This window comes from Desmodus rotundus, chromosome 11, assembly GCF_022682495.2.
Source record: "Desmodus rotundus isolate HL8 chromosome 11, HLdesRot8A.1, whole genome shotgun sequence".
Classification (NCBI taxonomy): domain Eukaryota; kingdom Metazoa; phylum Chordata; class Mammalia; order Chiroptera; family Phyllostomidae; genus Desmodus; species Desmodus rotundus.
Window position 1 is genome coordinate 12,765,786 of NC_071397.1, and position 22,880 is coordinate 12,788,665.

The window sequence follows — 22,880 nt, forward strand, 5'->3', positions numbered from 1 at the left end:
GAATGCGACGCGAGAGGCGCTGAGTCCGAGGACTGCATTTCCCAGAAGCCTTGCGGGCTCCGTGTTGTTTTTGGCTGTTGAGTCTGCTGGACCACTGAAGCTTGGGGCTGCTAGGAAGGCTGCGGGATCGTGGGGCCCGACCTACGGAGCCGAGCCAGGGACATGGTCTCTGCCGCTCCCTTCGTGGGGTGAGGAGAGGCCGCTCTGGTAGGGTGGCAGGCCAGCCAGCGCGCAGGGCGCCGGCCAGAAGGGGTGCACTGTCGTCCTGTACTGCTGCTGAATGTCGGTCCCAGAGGATGCGGAGAAGCTTTTGCCACTAACCCAGAGATGGCCCCGAGCGAGCAAGTTCCTACTGTCTGGCTGCGCGGCTACCGTGGCCGAGCTAGGTACCCGGCCGCCCACGCCTGGGCCTCCGCAGCGAGCGATTGAGGCTCCCTGCTGGGGTTGGGGTGGGGTCGGGTAGGGTGGCCAGGGCCGGGTGGGGGAGGGGAGGTACGTGGCAGGTGGCTTGGTGCCAGGTGTGCAGTCCGTGAGGCAGCGCCCTGTCCTTTCACGCGTGCCCGGCAGAAGTGACAGGGTCGGGGCGAGGCCAGCTTTGTGTGGAGGAGGGACTGGAGGTCACTAAGGTCTTTGCCTTCTAATTTCGTCTCCCTCAGAGATGTGCAGTTGTGCCCAAATCTATGCTTTTAGAAACTTCACGAGCTGATGTTCCTCTGTAGAAATCATTCTCCCTTTAATGGGGATGACCTTTTGAAAAACACAATCCACTTTTCACCCTTATTGAAATCATCTCTGTGATTTATATTCTGGCACAGCCTCACTACATCATTGTCTTTTGGGTCCAAATTGTGGACCCAACTTGTGGAACTTCGATTATTAACCTATCACACTTTTGAGCATCTACTCAGCATTTGCCAGTTTTATCACTTTGAGCTTAACTGGGTTTACCTTGCAGGTTTCTGAGAAACCAATAACATATAAATGCAAAATCCAAGGCAGGGCACCCAATAATCTTAACATTACTAAGAATTACTGCAGTCTCAGAGACTGTGGAGATATGGTTAAGAAGACTCGGCACTGGCCTTACAGGGTGGTGGGGACACATGCAGAGACGGCCAGTTGCGTTGTGCTCACTATGCTGAAGGTATTATTAAGTATCATAAGAGCACAGAGAGGAACAGGTATGTCTGAGGAAGCAAGCGAGAGAAACCCCAAGAGGCCACCTAGGGCAGAATGATGGCACGCTCCCTGGAGCGGGTGGTGTTTCTTCCAAGGGATTTGCGAGTCTTGTCTACCTGTTCCCTTCGAAGCCTTCTCTGTGCATTTTAAGATTACCCTCTCATTTTCTCCCCCATTAAAAACAAACAAACAAAAAGCAACAGCCCTGGTGTGTTATCCTTTGTAAATGCTTGTCCTGTTCAAAAATGAGTTTATTTTGTTTTTCTGGCAGAGCCAGCACGTGATGCCTTACTGTGCTCTTTGTGTTCCTCCACTCTTGCCCTTTGGGCTCCGCTTGTTTCTCTGTCCTCCCAAAACTGATGGCGAGTTACTTTTAGTCATTGTTTTTACTGAAATACAAATGATCCACTTTTTAAAAAATTCAAAAGCAGGTTTCTAAATGATTATATGTATTTCCAGAATTTTTTAAAATTTATGTTACCAATGGTTTCTGTAAAGGAACATTTCTGGTTAAAAATTCGTGGGGAATTGTGGGTGGGCCGAGGTGGGAGGTAGGGAGAAGCGAAACATGAGATGGTTTTGAGTGCAAAACAATTTAGGATCAGAAGCTGAAGCGTTACTTAAGTAACCAGCAAGAAAAAGTTGCTTTGAGAGGCATGATTTATGCTCATACAGAGGCTTCTACATCTCAAGACTTTTCAAGTTTCATATTTCAATGAAGCATTGCTTGAATTCTCTATATGTAAACTACTTCTGTTTTAGGGAAACTGTCAGCAAGATACAAACTTTTCTAAAGACCAGTGGTAAGATTTAATATTCTCTTCCACTCCGTTTGCTCTTGGAAAAGGCACGGCTGTGGTTCTGTATCCGGTGGTTGCCATTGAATCGATTTGCGTAATGTGAATAATGTTTATGAACTTATCTGAATCTGGTCATCTCAGTTATTTGGGACATTGTGTGATATAAAGTTATGAGCGTGATCTTCCTAATGTGGACTAGTTAGCTTTATTCTACTTCAAGGTAAAAGGTCTATCTCTAAAGCAAAATGTCATCGTTAGAAAAAAATCTTTTAAGTACAATTGGTACTTGTAAGGAGGTCACGCATAAGGCTTATCAGTGCTGGAAGGACAACTCAATATGAGCTTTAATGGAAGGACTATGAGCATGCCACCTTCGTAGGTAACAGATGACATTATAAACTCCGTATTGCATCTTCTGTATCTCAAGCGACAGGTTAGTGATTCATCTGCATGTGACCATCACCCATGAAAGTAGAGAATTCAGCTTCATTTGCCATTTCAGAACCTAGGATAAGTACTACAGAGCTGCAAAAGTCACCCTAGATTTTCAGCACGATTGCAATCAAGAGGACATCACAAAATGTGTACACCTGAAATTATTCTCATTGGAGAGCGCAAATGAAGGAGAAAAATACATTATAGGCTCAAGTTTCTTTTTCTAACAGTTCGTTTATTTGTGACATTCCTTTCATTGGTATTTATCCTCCCTGTATCCTCTTCCACCTCAACCCGACCAACCCCCTCTCCCCCACACAGTCACCACTGTGGTCCATGTCCATGAGTTCTTTTGAAATTTCTGAATTAAAAAACACCCAAGACTTGTCACATTTCCCCCCTGGTGATTTGGAGGTGCTCTGGGATAGTGATTTGTAAATTTGGGTATGTAAAATAATTAACCTATTTCTAACCTCCCATCGACCTACTGAGAATCCATAGGTATAGAGCTCAGAATTCTGTAATTTTTAGTAACTTCTCTAGCTGCTAATATTTGAGAACCGCTGCTCTTGTAGCAACTAAACTATGAGTCCTGTGACTTTGGAATTTCTTTGTTTCTCTGAGTATTACGGGTTTCCCCCTCGTTTTGTTTTGCTTTGTTTTTGTTAGCTACCTTCCCCCTCGATCTCACAAAAACTCGACTCCAAATGCAAGGAGAAGCTGCCCTTGCTCGGCTGGGAGACAGTACAAGAGAAGCTACTCCCTATAGGGGCATGGTGCGCACGGCCCTGGGGATTGTCCAGGAGGAAGGCTTTCTCAAGCTTTGGCAAGGAGTGACACCCGCCATTTACAGACACGTAGGTATTTATCTTGATTCTGGCTGGTAAGTTTATGATTTCTGTGTGTGTGCGCTCTGCTTTCTGTTGAGCTATACCCAAAAACCAGTTAGCTTTTCCTACCAATGTGATAAATAAATATATAGTCTCTTAAGAGGAAGAAAATTAACTACCAGTCGTTAGAAATGCATATAGAATTTTTTTAGGGATAAACTGTCATAATGTCTGTAATATACTTTAAAATAATTAACCAAAAAAATGAAGCAAATATGGCAAAATGTTAGGAATTACTTCATCTTAACGATAGATATTGAGGGAGTTATATATTGTTTTCTCTACTCTGTAAGTTTCAAAATTGTCCTAATAAGTTTTTTCAAGTTTAAGGAAGACAATATGCATAGTTGCTATTTTTCTCCACTTCAGAAACTTTAAACACAAAGTTAAAAGTTGTTAGGTTCTTGGAAAATTAAAATATATTTGACCATAATGCCGAATCTCACCAGTCCCTCTCCCATATGTTAGAAACCAGGCTATTCTGAAACAGAGCGAGCAAGCATGGCCATCTAACCCAACTCTGGTAGGAGAGTAAATGGGAAGCAGGTGCTTTTTTCCTCGGTTCTCCAGGCTACCCAACCAGCTGTGTGGGCCTTTGTTCGCTCTTAAAGGAAAATAGTCATAACTATACTACAGCCAATGAGGACACATTTCTGCTCTGCTTCCCAAGTGCTACAAAGATAGGAGTTGTTGGGTTTTCAGCTCGTGGACAGGAGAACGTAAAGTTGGCTTCAAAAGGTGGTGGGACAGGTGTGGCATCGTTCTCTACGTTCATAATGTTTCCGCACCTCTGAAGGGTCCCTTTATCAGAGAACTGCCCAGTAGTAACTACCATCTTACTATTTTTAGAGTTTTGGTTCTTCAGATGAGTAAGTTCGAGTGTATTCTTTAGAACAATCCAGAAGTGTACATAAAGAATGCTGTTGTTTTGGTACCTTGTGTATTTTTTAACATCTTGAAATATGTCATCAAAATTCCTGAAAAATCAAGAAAAATTCTCTATGTGGATATCATGTACTGATTTTAATGATTTTTATTTTCCATCCTTTTTTTAATACTTTCTCCTTTGTTTCCCATTATTGTCTTGAATTTCATTTCTTTTTATCTGTATTTGTTGACCAATGGTTTTACACTGAAGCTTAATTTCGTATGTTTGACATTTGACTGAAAAATCCCTGTGCTATGATAAGTTATCCGGTGAAGTCATGCATGTTTATGAATGTAAATGCCTGCTGTGTACCAAGCTCTGTACTAGGGCATATAGAGTAATGAAAACCTACCTTGAAAGCCTCGTGATCTTATGAAAAGGCGAGCAAGAAAATCAAGTTACTCTCTAATCAATATGACACATGCCATATTAGTTGTGTCCCTATGTAGTTCTGTGGGGACAGAGGGGACGCACAGCAGGTGCGAGGACAGCCTAGCACGCACTGGAGAAAAGGTCAGAGGGCACTCTCTGGAAAAGCAGTTCTCTGAGCGGAGTTTTGAAGTGTAGGAGAAGTCCGCAGAACAGAGAAGGGAGAATCCGTTCAAGAAAGATCAGACAGCACGTGAGGAGGCCGGAGGCTGAACGGGGCACCCCACATGTGCAGAAACATCAAGGAGTCCGTGTGTCAGAAGCACAGGCTGCAGGAGAAAAAGACGCAGCTAGAGAGATTGACTAGGCCAGGTCAGAATGTCCTCTTATTCAACACATAGCTGAATCCACCGTTTTTTACGATCTCTTACACAGTGTACTCTGGAGGACGGATGGTCACGTATGAACATCTCCGCGAAGTTGTGTTTGGCAAAAGTGAAGATAAGCATTACCCCCTTTGGTAAATTTTGTTTTGAAAATAATATGATACTGTTGCTCCTAAGGCTTCAATGTTTTATCCATTAAATTCATATAAAATCATGCATTTGTACCAAAATTGCCTCAAGTTATAGGCTTAAAATAATAAATATTTACAATATAAATCTAAATACCTGAGCGTTCACTGCACATTGTATTCATATGTTTATATGTATATAAAAATTGCATATATATTATTTCATATTTTAAGGTTTAAAAATTGTTATAGAGCACCTTCTGTATTCCATTTTCTACTGGGAAGTCCTGGGCTTTAGAATAAGACAGGGATGGACTCAGATTCCTGCTCTGCCGATATGTATCCTGAGCGGACTACTCCACCTTCTGTATCTTCAGTTTTCCCAGCTGAGGAAGTACTATCAGTGGGCTTTAGTTTTCATAGGATTAGAAGAGATGATGATTAAAGTTCATATCACTTGCAATATTTATAACCAACAGAGAAATAGTGGCTATTGTAAGTAACATACATAAAACTACAAGTCAATAAAATATATAAAGAATACAAGTAAAAATAGAGAAAGGACACCAACAGGCAGTTCACAAGAGAAGAGATATAAATGGTCATTAAATATTTAAAACTGTTCAACTTACAGGCAATCGGAGAAATTAATTAAAACTGTCTTTTAGCCGTTAAACTGTTAATGAGAATGTGAGTCACTTTTTGGAGCATATGTTACCTGTTGAGATTTTTAGATGTGTCCTCCTCTGACTCAGCAACTCTTTCTTTGTGATCATAATCACTGGAGAATCCTTGGACCTGTGCGTAAAGACACACACAGATGCTAACTGTAGCAGTGCCGATAAGAGCAATTTTTTAAAATTTAAATAACTAATAATTTAGAGTAAATCATGATACAGTTATACAGGGAAACATAACACAGCTTTGAAAGAGTGAGGTAGGTTTTATATGACATATAAAGATGTTCATGATATCTTTTCTAGGATAAAAAATTCATGTCACACCTACAAGAAAAGGACAATAAGCAGAATTTCACCTTCTAGACAAAATCTCTTGGCCTTGTTTTTGAAAAAATTATAATATACTAAGCTATACTAATTATTTTCCCAGAGTTAGGGATTTTCTAATTCCCTCCAGAAGGGGAAAGATAGGTAAGAAGTTCAAAGGAAATACTTTCCCAAGAAGCCAACTCTCAGGGTGCACTGGTATGACGTCCTTTGACGCAGGACAATTAATTCAGTCAGTCAGTAGGTATTTGCTGAACGATTATGGCATGCCAGTCTTGAACTTGATACTGAGGTTGTAGCCATGAAAAAGATGTATCCCTGCCATCACTGATCTCACGGTAGTAAGAGATGCCTAAACAATGAGAATTATGTAACAATCATAGAGAGGTCATGGCGATGAGATTTGCAAAGGAAAAAAACAGTGACCGACTCTGCTCATCGTTGTGAGGAGAAACTGCACTCTTGTTGGCACTCTCGTCGGCCGTCGGTGGGAGTGGAAGCTGGCAAACGTTCTGTAGAAAGCAGTTTGGCAGGATCTATAAAATGTCACGTGCATGTTCAAATTTGTGAAAACTTATGCTGGTTATGTGAATTTTGGTGCACCCATAAAATGGAATTCTGTGAGGCAGCTCTTACGGACTGATAGGGATAACCTTTCAGATACACTATTAGGAAAAAAGTGAAAGTGCAGAGCAGGAGACAGCCTGGCATTCTACGTGTGTGCCTTTAGAAAGGAATATGCATACATATCCACTTGTGTGTGCACAGACTGCAACTTCGTGCCTCAGAGTGGGCTCTGCACTCAGTGGAATTACATCTCGGCTGCGCCGCTCACTGGCTGTGCAATCGGAGCTGTCATTTAACTGCTTTCTGCCTCAGTTCTGCATCCGTAAGGAGGAAATAACAGTAGTACTGATGTCATAGAGTTCATGTGAGAATTAGATGTTTCTTCAGTGCTTAAAACAGTGCCTGCCGTACTAAGCATTCAGTGAGTGTATATCATTGTCTCTAGAACGGCCTAAGAAACTAGTCACTGCCACTGCCGGGGGAGGGGGGGGACTGGGACTAAGACCCATTGTTACTGTGTGCTCATTTGACCTCTTTAAATATCAGAGTAAAAGGAAAGAAAATAGACTTATTCCTCCAAGATACTATTGCGGCAATCTAGAAAAAGATGTTTGGAGCCTGGACTGAGACTAGAGCAGCTGGAATGAGGATGAGAGGATAGATACAGAGGCAGGGGTGAAGGGGGTGCGTAAGGAGGAGGAGGAGTCTAGGGGCACAAAGAGATTCTTCAGAGAGGGCAAAACTTTCAAACCCTCCTCAGTCTGGGAAACTAATAATACAGAGGTTTATAAAATTTGACTTAGCAGCTGTTTTTTACCAATTGCATCTGTGCTGCTTTTATTCTCCTATGATCAGAATTGAACTTCAGTTAGATTATCAGTTCAGATGCTTGTATCTCTGAAGCAACTGCCCTTCCTGTGAATTTCAGGCCGTGTAAGGCCTCTGAAACTGCAGATTTGCATTTCAACTCCTTGCCGTACTTTAATCTTTCTATCTGTAAACAGACAAATCGGCTACTTTCCTCTGTGATTTGTTTGGATCTATTCCTCGCTTTGTCTTAAATCTTTCGCAGGGGCTGTGCCAGCGTGGTATTGTTCATTGCAACATTTGTGAAATTACTGGTAGCCTTTAAAAACGTATCTCCTTTTATAATTAGGAAATCAGTGATTGGAGGGATGATGGCTGGTGTGGTTGGCCAGTTCTTAGCCAACCCAACTGATCTAGTGAAGGTTCAGATGCAAATGGAAGGAAAAAGGAAACTGGAAGGAAAACCACTGCGGTAAGTTCTCCAATTCACTGATAACCTGTCTTTTCCCCTTTGCCACCATCATATTTTGAACATTTACCTAACGGACATAGGCATTTTTGTAATTCGACTCTCAGTAAAGACATTAGTTCCAACTTTTAATGAGTAACTTGTATCCATTAAGAGAAGAGCTGAGATGGATCTTTCCTTTGCCTGATAAGGTATATGTGTTCTCTACCAGACAAACTATACATGTGTTGCTTTTCCCAGCCCAGGCAGCTCAATGTAAAGAGTTTGGTCATTAAAATTTGCCCTGGTGTGAATCTCCGGTTTGCTCTCATGGCTTGGTGTTGTGAAAGTCACTTAACATTTTTCCTCTCAGTTTCTTTGTCATTACAAGGGGCCATCTCAAAAGGTTTGCATGACAGACTGCCTGGCTGATGAGGTGCCAAAAGCTTGGGTTCCTTCCCTTTCTCCCTGAGAGAAGGGAAATAGCAAAGTTGACCTTGCAAATGGATTCCCTAATTCTGCTCCTCTTTTTTTTTTTAATTTTATTTATTTTTAGAGAGAGGGAAGGGAGGGAGAAACAGAGTGAGAGAAACATCAATCAGCTGCCTTTTGCATACCCCCAACAGGGGACCCGGCCTGCATCCTAGGCATGTGCCCTGGCCCAGAATGGAATCGGGGACCTTGCAGCAAGATGCTCAACCCACTGAGCCACACCAGTCAGGGCCTGCTCCTCTTCTTTTTACCAAGTTTAAGGAAGTTTTAAAGTTATGCCTTCATGATATAAAATCCTCCTATTGCATTACCCTATATTATCAAAGTTTTCCTTTCTTCCAAGGGCTTCATGTTCAATAATTCATAAACATACTACTTATTGGTTTCCTCCAGGAAAGTGGCAAAATCTTTCAGCTAAGTGTGGAGCCCCTCCCAGGAAAGAGGAAAAGTGCAGGACGCCTTCAGCTGAGTGTGAAGGGGTCTGATCCTCTGAAGACTGAGGGTCTGTGGCTGAGCCAGAGCTGAAGGAGGGCGTGGTGCCTCCTTTGGGAGTTCCCCACTGACCACTGCTCTTCTCTCCGCTGCTCCCTAGCTGACTCAGGGCCAGTGCACCACAGAGGAGAAGGGAAACCAGTTCGATTTAACTGAGTAGTTTACAGAGCCCCAGGGCCCATTTTGTCATGTGGTGACAACGTCTGACCACTCAGTAGCAGGGAGAAGTACTGTGGCCTTCACTGGATACATGGAGAGAACTAACTGTTGGGATCCAGAAATATCTGCGTTTTTAACTGATTGCCTCGATTTTTCCCCCTCTCTTGTCTTTAATGTTGGAACTTTGAATTAAAAAACATTGAATGTTGTAAAGACCACGAACCTTGGGATCAGACAACCTGGGATTCAAATCCAGCCTTTATCGCATTTTAATTCTGTGACCCTAGTCAGTTCCCTGACCTTTCTCAGCTTCAGATTCCTCAGTTGTAAATTGGAATAATAATACACACTTCATAGAGTTTTCAGAAATAAAATGTACTTTATGTATGTACAAACATCTGGTGCTTAATAAGTGCACAATAAATCTTAGCTACATTGACTGTTCATGAGCATAACTCTCCGTGGAGCATAACGGCAATGACTCATGCATAGTAAACAGGTCACACTGTCTTTTTGGCGAAGCAGAGTATGAGGCCTGAGGAAAAGCCACACGGCTAAGAAGTAAAGGTAGCATTTAACTCTAAGTATTAATAAGTATATAAAATCCAAACTTCTATTTTATACCAGAGATTTTCAGATTCGGTTCATGGCTCAGTACCATTTTTTAATCTGTACATAGAAAAATAAGCAAAATAAGAATAAAATAGTAAATTTTATTCAGTTTTAGAACCTCTTATGATGAGGGTGTCCTTCCTACCTTTTGGCCTAAAAATATAATTTCTTTTTTGAGATTATATGAGAACCAATATTTTTTAAGGTTATTTGGTGAAATTACAAAATTTGCAAGTCTCCCACAAAGTAGTAAAAGGCACCCAGAGGTATGATAACTGCTGTTCCCTCCTATAAATATCATGTGCACTAATTATATGAAACATCAAGAATTTTAATCTGTTCAAAAATCTGAGAGGAGGATGACACTGTTTATAAAGAGTTCCATTAAAAATGTTTAATTAAATGTTGACCTTTTTTTCTCAAGGGTTATTATATTTATCTGGAAAATAGACTTATGTGGATCGCTTTAATTTCTAACAATTCCAGATAATTCAGATGTCGTTTTACTCTGAATCATAGCAGCCATAGGCAGCGCTTATCCAGTTGTATTCCATATGAAGGAACGCATACAGTTTTTACATTTTATCATTATCTTCCTTTAGATTTCGTGGTGTGCATCATGCGTTTGCAAAAATCTTAGCTGAAGGAGGAATACGTGGGCTTTGGGCAGGCTGGGTACCCAATATACAAAGAGCAGCGCTGGTGAATATGGGAGGTAATGGAAACTGCACCGAATTTTGAGTTGCCTTGAACATATAACCACTCACTTCAGGGAAAATGAATAACGTTATTATTTTTAATAATATATATGGGCAGCACTCTTCTTTTATGTTGCAATATCATAATTAAATATTTCCCTGGAGCATTTTCACTTTTTGTATGGTGATACGTGAAAAAGATTTTGAAAAATAAGCAAATCATGACAATAAAAATATAAGCCCGAATTATTTCTAAGGTTTCTTCTCTGCCCCACACCTGTCTCTAAGATTCAGAAGACGTTCATGTTGAATAAATAAACGCTTAAGCCTTCTTTATCTTTCAATTGTCAGATTTAACCACGTACGATACAGTGAAACACTACTTGGTACTGAATACACCCCTTGAGGACAACATCATGACCCACGGTTTATCTAGGTAAGCGATTGTTTTAGTTTTAGACTCTCTTGTTTTCTTTAGAAAAAAAATTAAGTGGGCAAGACAAGACAAAGTTGTCAAATGTTTCAGATTAAACCTCCCCAAATATTTGCACCTTGATGGGGCTCTTCTGGGGGCAGATTCTGATGATCGACTCTCCAAATCACTTGAGCCGATATGATTGAGCACCTTTCCTGTTAAAGGCACTGTGTAGGCCCTTATACTCAGTACAAAAGGTAAGCGCAACTCCTCCCTAGGAAGTTCATCAGGGTGGAAAACCATACAAGTATAAAAACACTGCACACTGGATGCTAAAAGAAAGTGACTAATCACTGTACAGTTCAGAGGAGGGAGAGGAAATGACCACTTGGAAGGGCTGGCAAAGGAGGTACATTGGATAGGTGTTTTGAAGGGCTATGGCTCCTGACAGAGACGGGGAGACGAGCGTTCCAGGAAGGGGTCATACACGCCTTAATCTCTCTGCCGCACCATTTCAAGTGTCCATTAGAGTGAGTTATTTTATAGGTGTCTAGTGGCCTTAACATTATAGTGATTTCGTTTCGCTTATGTTCTTGTTTCCAAATTCTAGAACACTTTTTGCTATTGAGACTACCCCAAAAGTATATTAACAGTTTCAAACCAATTATATATACATACACATAAATATAAATGATTCATATATATATGTATAAAAATGATTCATAATTCAGGTTCACCTTAACTAAATATTCCGAGAGTAGTGTTTCTTTATTCCTTTCCTTTAAAAATAAGTGTTATCTTCAGTGTTGCTGAGGCAGTCTTTTATACATCTTTGCTCACTGTTCTTTCCCAGTCCAAACTCTCACGCAGGTGTGTGTGTTTACAATCTTCATACGCCATACCTTCTCCGGCAGTAGTCCACTCCTCTTTCACAGAAACCCGAGCATTTTAGGGGCCCTTCCACTTTCACCTCCATCTCTAAACATTTGTATTGTATCTGTAGTCACCTGACTTTATTTCCTCCACTGTCTTTGTGCATGCTGTTCCCTCTTCACTAGTTTCAAGCCATTGTGAGACTTATCTTTCAAGATGCTTGTCTGTACCAGTGGGACGCTGTGCTCTGGGAGCAGGTTATCCAGGTCTATTTGGAAGTCCCACAGTGATGGTATCTCCCTTTCTTTTACATTACCTTTCTACCCAAAAGGTCTTTGAAATCCCACACTTCTAACCTAAGACTCATGGGTTTCCCAGCAGGAGTAAGTCTGCTTAACTTACACTATACCCCACCGACGTGTCTTTTATTGGAGAGACTTAAGATTTCCAGCTGTATATATCCCAGCCCTAGTCTGAATAACTTAGCTTTATTCTTCTCTAATTCAGAGGAAATGGGATGATTGGTATCTGGTTCATTTTTGAGCTGCACCGACTGGATCAGGTTTTTAAATGGGCTGGTACGAGTCTGTGTGGCATGGGAGGCAGCTCCGCAGTTGCTCGCCGTGAACTCAGATCTGAGTAGGTGAACGTGCTCTGCACTCTGAAGGTCCTGTGTGCCGTGTCGTCGGGTGAAATGAGTGCGCACAGAGGCTAGGAGGGCATTGCAGCTCTGCAGTCAGAGAGCTGCATGCCTGCCATCAACACCTGGGGGGAAAGGAGTTTAATATGAAGAATAAAATGGTGTAGACAGTGAACTTGGCGTATGCACTCAAACATGGTGAAAACGGTAAATTGTACATTAGGTACATTTTGGCACAATTTTTTTAAATGGTGTAAATAAAATGAAGTCCTGGGGTCCTGGGGTAGGGCAGGAGCAGTGGGATACTGTGGCCAGGATTTTAGTGAGGTGGGAAGGCAGGTGACAAGGCATGTTAATAGGGGTGCAGAGGAAAGATAGGGAGTTGAATTAACGGTCAGGAAATTGTATGGGACAGAAAGCTCAGGATAATCCCCTTTTATCTTTTTGTAAAGTCACGAGACTGTTAAAAGGTAACACTGGGAAACAGTCAGTCTCTGCTGTGTGACGATCACACGTGAGCATGGTTATGTAGTGGATCCTGACTCGGTGCTGACGGGACATTTGAAACTGGTCTTGTAGATAGCCATTGGTCTCCTGCAGAGAACAGAGGACTGACCCAGTCACTCGGCCCATTATCACTGTGGTTCCTCCTGGGTGGAGGACAGAGTATGATAAGTATGAAGATAAGCAGGAAGATTCCTGCTGCAGCTTCCACTTCCCCACCCCAGAACCTGAGACTTCAAAGACCTCACTGACCCCTATCTCCGTCAGATATTCGATGTGCCAGAAGGACATACAAGTCTTACACACCTTTCCTTCTAGCTTTTTGTTAGCCAAGCATAAGCTCTTCTTCGGGCTCCCACGGCTCCAGTCTGTCTAGGGACTCAGCCGCCAGCTTCTGGGAGCCCAGCGCGCTGTTTTCCGCACTCAGGGTGACCGCACTGCTTCTCATCGCGTGCTGTTCTCGTGGCGGCCTGGCGTAGTCAGTGAGTTTTCTGTTTGTGAAATCTTGATCACGTTCCTGTAGTGTCTCTCCCAGGTCTGTCCACACAACGAGTTGCTGCTGGTGGTTTCTTTTCGGCCCCTCATTTACAACTCTCCATTTACTGTGCGGTGCAGTAGGTCGGCCACACCTCTTCTGTCTCTTTTGAGTGACAAGAAGCCTTTCACAAGGAGGTGAGACAGGGATAAGCAGAAACTCATCAGACCTTGTGCCTCAGCACAGATTGAAGGAAAAACCAGAATTTTCCAATTAAGCGGGGTGCAGGGCATTCCAAATGAAAGAATTAAAGGCATGGAGATGGTGGATAGCGTGGTAGGTACAGAGAACTACACTTGGTTTATTGTTAGAGCACAGTGGGCGGAGAATGTCTAGAGAAAAAGCAGACTCCTTAAAGAGCCTTCATGGGCTGAGCTGTGCCTGGGCCTTCTGTCATTCATCTGGATGGACTCTCCTTCGGGATGCTGCGGCCACGGTGGCTGCTTCTGCCTCTCAAACACACCAAGACTATTCCTGACTCAGGGTTGTGCAACTCCTTCTACCTGTAACACTCTTCCCCCAGGTCTTCACAGAGACACTTCCTTCTCTGCCGCCGTCCAGTTACCATTGTACTTTTTTCATAGCATTTGTCAGCACCTGAAACTGTTCCTTTCTCCTCTGCCGCTCCCCGAATAGAGTGTAAGTGCCCAGAGCGCAGGCTCGCACCTGTCTCGTTCACTGTCCAGAAGAGTACCTGCCTCCCTAGGTGTTCGATGTACATTTGACTGACATTCTTTCGTTTTTCTTTTTTCCTACCTCTTTAATGAGTTTAGCATTGATTTTAAGCTAAAAGAGCATTATCATGAAGGATATTAAAGTACTTTACTTAGTGTTCTGTTCTTTCTATATATATTAAATTCCCTTTTCTTAAAGTTTAGAAACTGCTACATATTATCACTCAGTTTCATTTATTTATATTTATAGTTTATGTTCCGGACTGGTCGCTTCTATTCTGGGAACACCAGCTGACGTCATCAAAAGCCGAATAATGAATCAACCGCGAGATAAGCAAGGAAGGTAGAAAGTCTTCAGTATGCGTGTGGCGAATGTCCGTAATAACACTGATCTTTAAAGATGTGTCCCCTATTCACTCTTGATAGAGATGTATTTGTGTGTTGGTGTGTTTAACTAGGAAATTGTTCTTATGCAACTACTTGCTCTTTGATGAAAAAGTACTGTGCCTTTGGGGAAATAAGCTAATTTAACAATCCTATTATTTAGACACAAGATATTTATTGTGACTTTATTGTTTTCAAGGAGGTTTTGAAAACATACTCTGCTGAGAATTTACAGAGTACTTTCTTCAGAAGCTTATGACTTGCAGGTAACATGGAGAATTTGATTTGACGTAAAACAGTATGTTCTCTCTGGAAGAGATCAGGTAGAGTGAATTCTAAGCATACGACCAAGGGTGGGATGAATCAGAAGAGTCAGCCTTGAAAATATCTTTAAACTCAAAAGAGGTGATCTCCATACAGCAAGTCCTCACATACTGTCATTTCATTCAATGTTGTTTCCTTGCAATGCTGATCAGGTACCATGGGAATTTCACTCTTTTTTCTATCGGTTAGCCTATGGTAAAAGTGGTTTTGTTATACATCATTTTGCTTGAAATCACAGAACCTATTGATGACATTAAGTGAGGACTTACTCTATATAGAACCAAAAATATTATTTGTTTTAAACTAGCAGAAAATATTTAACTTAAAGTAAGTTTCCTTAGAGTCTATTTTAATTTACATAATACATGTATTTACGTAAGAAATGTCATAAAATTGTCTTGTTTGCTTTTCAGGGGACTTTTGTATAAATCATCTACCGACTGCTTGGTTCAGGCCGTTCACGGAGAAGGATTCTTGAGTCTCTATAAAGGCTTTTTACCGTCCTGGCTGAGAATGGTAAAGTTAGGTCTTTCCCTCCTTTGGTTTGTTTGTTTGTTTGCTTTGTACTTAAATTACTTTTAATCTGTAAATAGTTCCCCTTTTCTCCTCTGGTTTTTAGCATGGCCCTGCCTCCAAAACACAGTTCATTCTTTTTTATATTTCTTTTCATTTTATTGAACCTCCCCTCAGAGTTCTATTACCTTCTTCGGTAAAGTAAAATAATTCTGTTACATCCAGAAACTAATAGGTTGATGCTCTGTTGGTATAAAGCCAGTGGACAGATTCTTCTGCAATGTAAAGCTTTGTAGTCTATTTAGCCAAAATACCATCGTTTTGGACAGGTATAATGATTTAATACTAGAGGTCACTTCTATGAAAATGCTGCTGTTGGAAACAGAATTTGTTACTTTGATGGCAAATGTTGCATTACCCATTAATCTTATTACCACAAAGCTCTGCTCCGTAAGGAAGCATTTGTGTCATTTTTATTTGACTTAGATGTTATTTTTTACTGAAGTAAGCCAATATGTAGAAGTAGATAGACTTAAAAATATAATAAAAACAAAGTACCCAGATATTTTGTAAGTTAGAAAATATTTGAAAGAATGGGTGGGTAGTGGGTTTAAATTCACAGAATCAGTTCTTCACACAATATAATATTAGTTGAGTGCCTACTCCATGCCAAGCCCTGTACCCAGTGCTGCACTTGGGGTGAACAGAAGAGGCTCAGCCACTGCCCTCTCGCCGGAGCTTCTTACTGAATAGGAAACTAGAAGTGATGAGTAGTAAGGCAGACCGCTTGCTGCCGTGGAAATGTGTGCCAAGTAAGTGTAGCCTAGACTAAAAGATTAAGAAAACCTCCTTGGAGAATGGACTTTCAAAATGAGAATTGAGGAATAAGTAGTACTTAGCATAGTAAAAAGGGCAGAAAGGAACATTCTAGGTAGAGGGAGTAGTTGGAGCGGACAGAGAACATGGAGGAAAACCAGCAGGCCAAGGCCCAGAGACATGGAAGAGAGTGGCACAGGGTAGGACCAGAGAGAGGCAGGGACCAGATTGGGAAAGGCCCCATGATCTGTAAGAGTGAGGGACTCCACCTGGATGGCACGTGCATTTTCAGAAAGATCGTTCTGGCTGCCATGTGGTTCTGGAAAAGTCTGGGATAGTGAGAGATGAAAGGTAATGAAATCTTGGACTAGAGTCTAACAGTGGGGACGAAAGAAGATAGATTTTAAAAATATGTAGGTGACAGAACAGTGACCGGATGGGATGGAGAAACGGTTGGAGAAGATGGAGAGAAGCCGGGTCTCACTCCCAGGTTTCTGCCCTGGGCAACAGATGACGGAATCTCCTCCAATGGGGATCTTCTGCAGGGCAGAAGATTTTGTGGTAGCATAACAAGCTTAGTTTTAGATATGTTAAGTTTTGGATGCTTGTAAGACATCTAAGAAACGGTATCTAGATGATTAACTTCACATGTTGGTCTGGGTCTTAGGGAGAATACGGGGATGGAGATGTGGAATTGCCCACCAGCCCCACAGAGATGGTAATGGAAGCTTTGAGAATAGATGAGATCACCAAGGGACAGTAGATGTCTATCCATTAGCATGAAGTAAATTGCCAAAGCTGTACCCAAGTTATAAAACATTGTTTTGACTGTCGGGATTATACCTTGAAAGTATCTTCAATCTGGATATTCCTCACTGGCGAGGAAGATTTTGATTCGGCCTGCCTGAACCAGGCAGTTATAAGCGCTGGTAACACTAAGGAATGAGATGTTTATTTTTTGCACTAGCAGAGCTTACCATGTGGTGGAGAAGATAGACATGTAAGTATTAAAAATTCCAGAAATAGTACAGCTACTATTGCCAATCACTTTGTATATGGCCAGTGCCAACACCGTGCTAATCATTTTTATGGCTAAACTCGTGGAATTCCCCCAACAGTCTATTTAGTAGGTTGCTGTCATCTCTGTCTTTTTTAGAGGAGGAAACAAAACCCTAAAGAATCCAGCTAACTTGGCCAGGGTGGGTGGTTAACTAGTGCAGTCAGGGCATCAAACCCGTGAGTCTGGCTCCAGAGGACACAGTCTTGTTAAGGAGGTTATATTAGTGCTTTGCCAGGGGTATGAACTCAACACCCGGGGAATGTGAACGATGGATTAAAAATGGCTTTAACTGTCTAGGAGGCCATAAAAGGTGTCACGGACTTGAAACCTGGTCTGAGCTTTGAAGGATCAGTAGGCATTTGTCAGGAAAAGCGTGGGGGAGCAATGTGAACTTGGGCATCAGGCCACGCGTGGCCCTGACGTTGCAGAAAACTCCGTGTGGCTGGAGAACTGGTCCTCAGTGGTGAGTGCCAGAGGGAATTCTAGGGAAGTACTTAGGGACTCGGCTGAGAGGGGCCTTGTTGGCCAGGTTTTGTAGTTTAGGCATCACCCTGTGGGTAGCAAGCAGCTCCTTAAACTTGGAAACAATGTGCTAACATTTGTTTGGGGGCAAGATTTCTTTGGCAACAAAGGCGGTTTTGACAATATAGCCAGCAGCTGATTGTAGAAATAGGAGAGAAGACAGATTCTAGGGACATTCATGGTTAACTCCACAGGACTTAGTAAGTGATTGTAGGTAGAGAGGGAGGGAGGGAAGGAGGAAGTGGTACCTTCAGGTTTCTAGTGGGGGAGTCTATGAGGATGGGTGAGACCATTGATGGAAAACGAAATCAGGGTCAGTGGGAGCAAGGGGCAAGAGAGCATCTGAGGTCAAAATACTGAGACCGTATGGATAACACACAAAAAATGAGCACTTAATATGCAGCAGCCTCTGAGCTAAGCTGTTTATACGTGTTAATTTTTAAAATCTTATGAGAATCTAGCAAAACAGGTGGTGTTATCCTTACTTTTCCGATGAGACAACCGTGGCTCAAAGTAAGAGAAACTCACTCAAGTTCGTAGAGCTAGTATGTGGCAGAGCTAGGAACTGACTACAGGTCTGTTCAGCTCCAAACCCATGCTCTTAAATGAGGCTGTGTGCTGAGTGTCTGAACGTCCCACAGCTGGTGATAGAAATTGTAAAAGAAAAGAGAAAGTGTGTAGTGGTAGAGGAGAAGTGTTGCCACGGGAAGGCTGGCTAACCACCCAAGATCACCAGGGGGACGTGGCCTTGACAGTTTGCTGCAGTGCGTGACCCTGGCCTTAGAAACCTGACCAGTGAGTACTTCTAAGGAAACTGGCCTTGCAATACAGATTCACTTCAGCTGAACTTCCAGCAATTGATGAGCAAACTGCAGTGTCACCTCAGCCACACTGAGAAACACACTGGCAGGTGATTCAGGTGCTGAAGTCCTCAGGACAGCGTGCTTCCTCTTATATTCAAGCTCTATGGGGAGCCACGCTATAATCAAAGATTGCTGAACACAGAATAACAACAAGGAAGAGCTATTTATAAACTAAAGAATATCAACCCAAGAGCCCTTGTGTGTCTGGCTGCACAGTAATAGGCATGGAGAGGGACTCTGCTATTTTCTCAAGCATTATGGCAGTAGGTAGGCCAGAGAAAAAAACATGGGCTCACATATGCTTGGATTATTTTCAGTGGTACCACTGTGCCCGTGAGGAAAAATCTAGTAAATGTGCACTACCCACATACACTCCCACGCAGAGGCCCAGTACGTCCCATTTATATACCAGCCATGTTTTCGGCTGTGCGGCCTCCCTCTATAACTTCTATTCAAACACAGTCCCAACTCCTTCCACCGGGTAGAGGCGGTATGACCGCGCTTTGCCCAATCCCTGATTTATACACATTTCGTTTGCTTATAGTTTGGTTGCTGTGTCACTATCGTGAGGAAGAAGTCTAAGTACCAGAGCAATAAGGAATAATCACACAGTTCATTCTTAACTAAGACCTCGGCTGCTTATCTGACTACAGTTATGCTCTTGGTTCATTTCATTGTTACTGTCACAAGAATATGTTATCACCACAGCTTCACGTTCTTTATTTGTCTATGTCTTGATACATTTAACTGGGCCAGATGTGGTCTCATAAATCCACTATTTAGTAAATGAACTCTCAGTCTACCCATATAACGTGCTTAATATTTCCAAACACATTGACATATATATTGCTTTACAAACTCTCTAACCAAATACACTTTATATTGTAACTGCTTAAACTTATTTCTCTAATTTGATAGTGTTTCTCTCTGATCAACATTCCCCATCACCTATGAACCAAATCAGACAGGAATTGGATCCAAGACACCCTTTTTTACAATGGTTACTTCCAGCATTTACCCTGTGATTTCCTGGCGTCTTTAGCATTTATATCTTCTATTGTCAAATAGCCCTCATCCCCTTATACATAATTTCCTTTGACACAGTTATAGCTTAATGCACATGAGTCAAATCTTTCTGAGCTGGACGCTCTTCTCTAACGTGAACCTTTATACTGATCATTAGGTGTAGGTTTTATGACCTAACTCTCAGAAGATACTCTTTCATCTTCACTGTCAAGTCCATACGTGCCTCCTTGTCATGCTTCCTCTACAAACTACATGTAGAGGAGCCCAGCCTGGAATCGAGGCACGCTGAATCCGAGCCTCTTAGGCAGCACCGTTCAGTAAGCGGAACTCTGGGATGCAGGCCAGAAGCCTGTGGCCTAGACCCACAGCATGCTGTTATGCATCTGATTGCTAAGCCTCAGTGTCTTCACCTGTAAAACAAGGCACATCCATTGTAAGTTGTTCAGAGAAAATACAGACTTGAAATGTTCTGTGGGAAATACATGACATGAAAATGCTTCGTAAGTGTTAAACTGCTTTACCAAGGTGAAGGGCCAAAATACTTGTTTTCAGCCTAGGTGGATTCACCATGACGTTGTCATTCAAACATCTGTATGCATATATGTAGAATATTCATAATTCTTGGAAATATGCACTAACTTCTTTGGTTAATCTTTCAGACCCCTTGGTCACTGGTGTTCTGGCTTACTTATGAAAAAATCAGAGAAATGAGTGGAGTCAGTCCATTTTAAGCCCTTAAAGATACAGTGTTCAGTATCATTGAAATTTGGGCATCTGCAACACCCCCCCCCCTATTATTTCTACCTCTTTAGGAAGACACCTTACTCTTCAGTGACTGTGATTTATAGGGGGCAGCACTTTATTTTTCTCTGGAGACCCAAGTTCTCTTTGACTCCTCTTTTTGTTCAAGAGTAATCTGGTTGGATCACACCACCACCCACTGAGACCCAGCAGGGCACTTTCTAATGAAGAATGCATCCTGACCCCTTACCCTGGGAGCTCTGACCTCTGCGGTGTTATTCTGTGCTGAAGAGCCTGCTTAGACAAGTGCCAGAAGGGAGATGGCGTCTCAGACCCGAAGTAGACAGTAGGAATGGGGAAGGATGTGCACATACAGCGATTAAGAAATGTATTTAATCTGTTGTGTCAGTGTTTCCGGTTTACACTTGATAATTCACTGTTCTGTTGCTGTTCAAGTGATAGTACTATAAATTAAAGGGAGGTGAATGAAAACTCATGAATAAACACTTTGAATTTCCCTAGTGTTGAAGGAAGTTAATGTACCATTTCCTGCCAGGAAGATGAAAAAATTCAGTTGGTATGATGTCTGGATTTGAAGGAGAGAAGCTGCCTTCTGTCAGCACCCCACTTTTAGTAGAGCTGCGCTAATTGGTCAGCACTCCACCCACATGCTAAGGACTTGCTGACAGCAACAGACTCTGAATCTCGATGAAAACAGAGTATTTACTTTGTTACATATCCCGTTACAACTTGGATTTGTTTCTCAAGAGACTTCGATATGTTAAAAATCCAACTTATTTAAGTGCAGGTGGATAGATATTTTTTTATAAAGCAATTTGGTATCAAAGCCTTTCGGTGGCATTTTAAAAGCAAGGCTGAGATTAAGTCAGCCAATTCTAACATGCATCCTTTCTCCTTTCCCCTTCCTTCCCTAACATGAAAGACTCTGGAAAGAGACAGAGAACTCACAAATCATACTGAAACTGTCTCTAGCCTAAAACTTACCCGGTTTGACAAAGCTTCCTGCCAAGAAGTGATAAGTATTAACTGTCTATGAAATAGTTATGTCTCCCTCCAAGCCCTGAATCACATCCATTTTCTAATTTTAGAAAGGTGAGAGATTTCTTCAGATTCACCCATATTCCACCTGCTCCCCCAGCATCAAGACAGTGGGCATTTCTGAATGTGTGGGTCTAGTTATGGGCAGAGGCTGTAACTGTCAAAATAGGAAAACCCAGAAAGCTCAGACCCAAGAAAGACCTTGAGGCTGACCGAACAGTTGTCATCGTGGAATGGATGCCACTGAACAGAAGAGTTTACAAGTGCTCCGTGGCTGCACTAATGCACAATCACTGCCATTTAAGAGGGGAAATGTACTTTAAAATATACTTCAATGTGATGTACTTATTTGCGGTTGCTTATTGTTTTTCTGCACAGTTTGCATGGAATCTTTAGGTGCTCTAGTTCCCCACTGCATTTGTCATTCTGTGTGACTTGTGTGTTAAATACATTTAAAACAATATGTGAAGCCCCAAGTGTTCTGCATTAGAACCACTTGGGGAACTTGGTTTGTTTTTTATGTTTTGGAATGTTTAAAATTAAGTAAAGACTGGATCAAAACTATATTCAAATTGGAGCATAAAAATTATTTAGCATTATTCTTGAGGGACTTTGGGGTGAAAACATTGAGTACTGAGACTCTTTCTTGGTAAGTGGATTGAACATGAATAACTGGAATTTTTTAACCTGAAATGACTCCCTGGGATCATCTGGTTAAACTCTTTTATTTTACATGTTAGGAAATGAAGGGCCAGAGAAGTAGAGATGTTCATGCTTATAAGTGACTTAGTAACAGAGCCAGGATAAAAATACCAATGAATTACAACTCCCTGTTACACAGGTTTTTCTTTATGGCTTTTTTTTTTTTTTTGTCTTACACATGTTAAATCAGTTTGAATTTCCTTTAACATAAATTTTAGAATGGAGTCCCCATGCTTCAGCCCGAACATTAACACCTTCCGCACTCTGACCAAGCCCTGTGTGTTCAACACGCATGTCCCACCACATTCACACTTTCCCCGTGAACTCATAGTCGTTAATGCGCTTGGAACTTTGCTCCGCTTTTACCTACCGGAAATCATCTTGCTCCTCTCCGAAATAATTAACAGTAAATAAAAAGGAATAACAACTTGAGTAATTTTGTGTCCATGCCGAAAGACTTAACCATTTGAGTCTCCCTTTCTTATTATATATATTACCACTCCTGCGTGTGGTACTTTTCTTCAGTTTAGTGTGGATAACTCTTAACACCTGAGTTTCTTTTGCTTAACCACCACATTTTTTCTCTTCCCAAAGGATTCTTGCTCATTGAAAAATATATAAATTATTTTTAATTATAGTTATTTGTTCTTTACTAGTATTAATGAATTAGCATATATATCTAAATAAAGAGATAACATTTCCTATATTTGCCTTTAGTAAGGAACAATGGGTCTTTATCCAGTGCTCCAAATCCTACTTTACTGTAAGTGACTGGTGGTGGGACTGTGTCTCGTTTTTATGCAAATCTCTAAACTCATTAGGAGGAGGTTTT

At 41.7% G+C, this 22,880-nt stretch overlaps 1 protein-coding gene across 7 annotated transcripts; it reads left to right on the forward strand.

Annotated features, from left to right (window-relative positions):
• Positions 1 to 66: 66 nt before the first annotated feature.
• Positions 67 to 22,474, forward strand: SLC25A27 (solute carrier family 25 member 27). 7 transcript variants are annotated; one of them, XR_008425584.1, is made up of 10 exons: positions 67 to 386; positions 3,084 to 3,275; positions 5,037 to 5,121; positions 7,846 to 7,968; positions 10,302 to 10,414; positions 10,749 to 10,833; positions 14,289 to 14,381; positions 14,622 to 14,688; positions 15,160 to 15,262; positions 20,457 to 20,469. XR_008425584.1 is itself a non-coding variant. In XM_024557789.3 (9 exons), the coding sequence occupies exons 1-9, from the start codon at positions 281 to 283 to the stop codon at positions 20,275 to 20,277; spliced, it is 972 nt and encodes a 323-aa protein (XP_024413557.2). In that variant the 5' UTR covers positions 67 to 280; the 3' UTR covers positions 20,278 to 22,474. The 7 variants fall into 7 exon arrangements, 5 of the variants coding, with proteins under 5 accessions (XP_024413557.2, XP_045049243.2, XP_045049244.2 ...); XR_006655125.2 differs by lacking the exon at positions 20,457 to 20,469 and adding an exon at positions 20,206 to 20,219; XM_024557789.3 differs by lacking the exon at positions 14,622 to 14,688 and having other exon boundaries at positions 20,206 to 22,474.
• Positions 22,475 to 22,880: the final 406 nt, after the last annotated feature.

Coding starts and splice junctions, on each gene's coding strand:
- SLC25A27 (XM_045193308.2), top strand. CDS start 281: ATGTCGGTCCCAGAGGATGCGGAGAAGCTTTTGCCACTAACCCAGAGA. Junction 3,276..5,036: donor CGCCATTTACAGACACGTAG/GTATTTATCTTG, acceptor TCTCTTACACAG/TGTACTCTGGAGGACGGATG. Junction 14,382..15,159: donor CCGCGAGATAAGCAAGGAAG/GTAGAAAGTCTT, acceptor TTTGCTTTTCAG/GGGACTTTTGTATAAATCAT.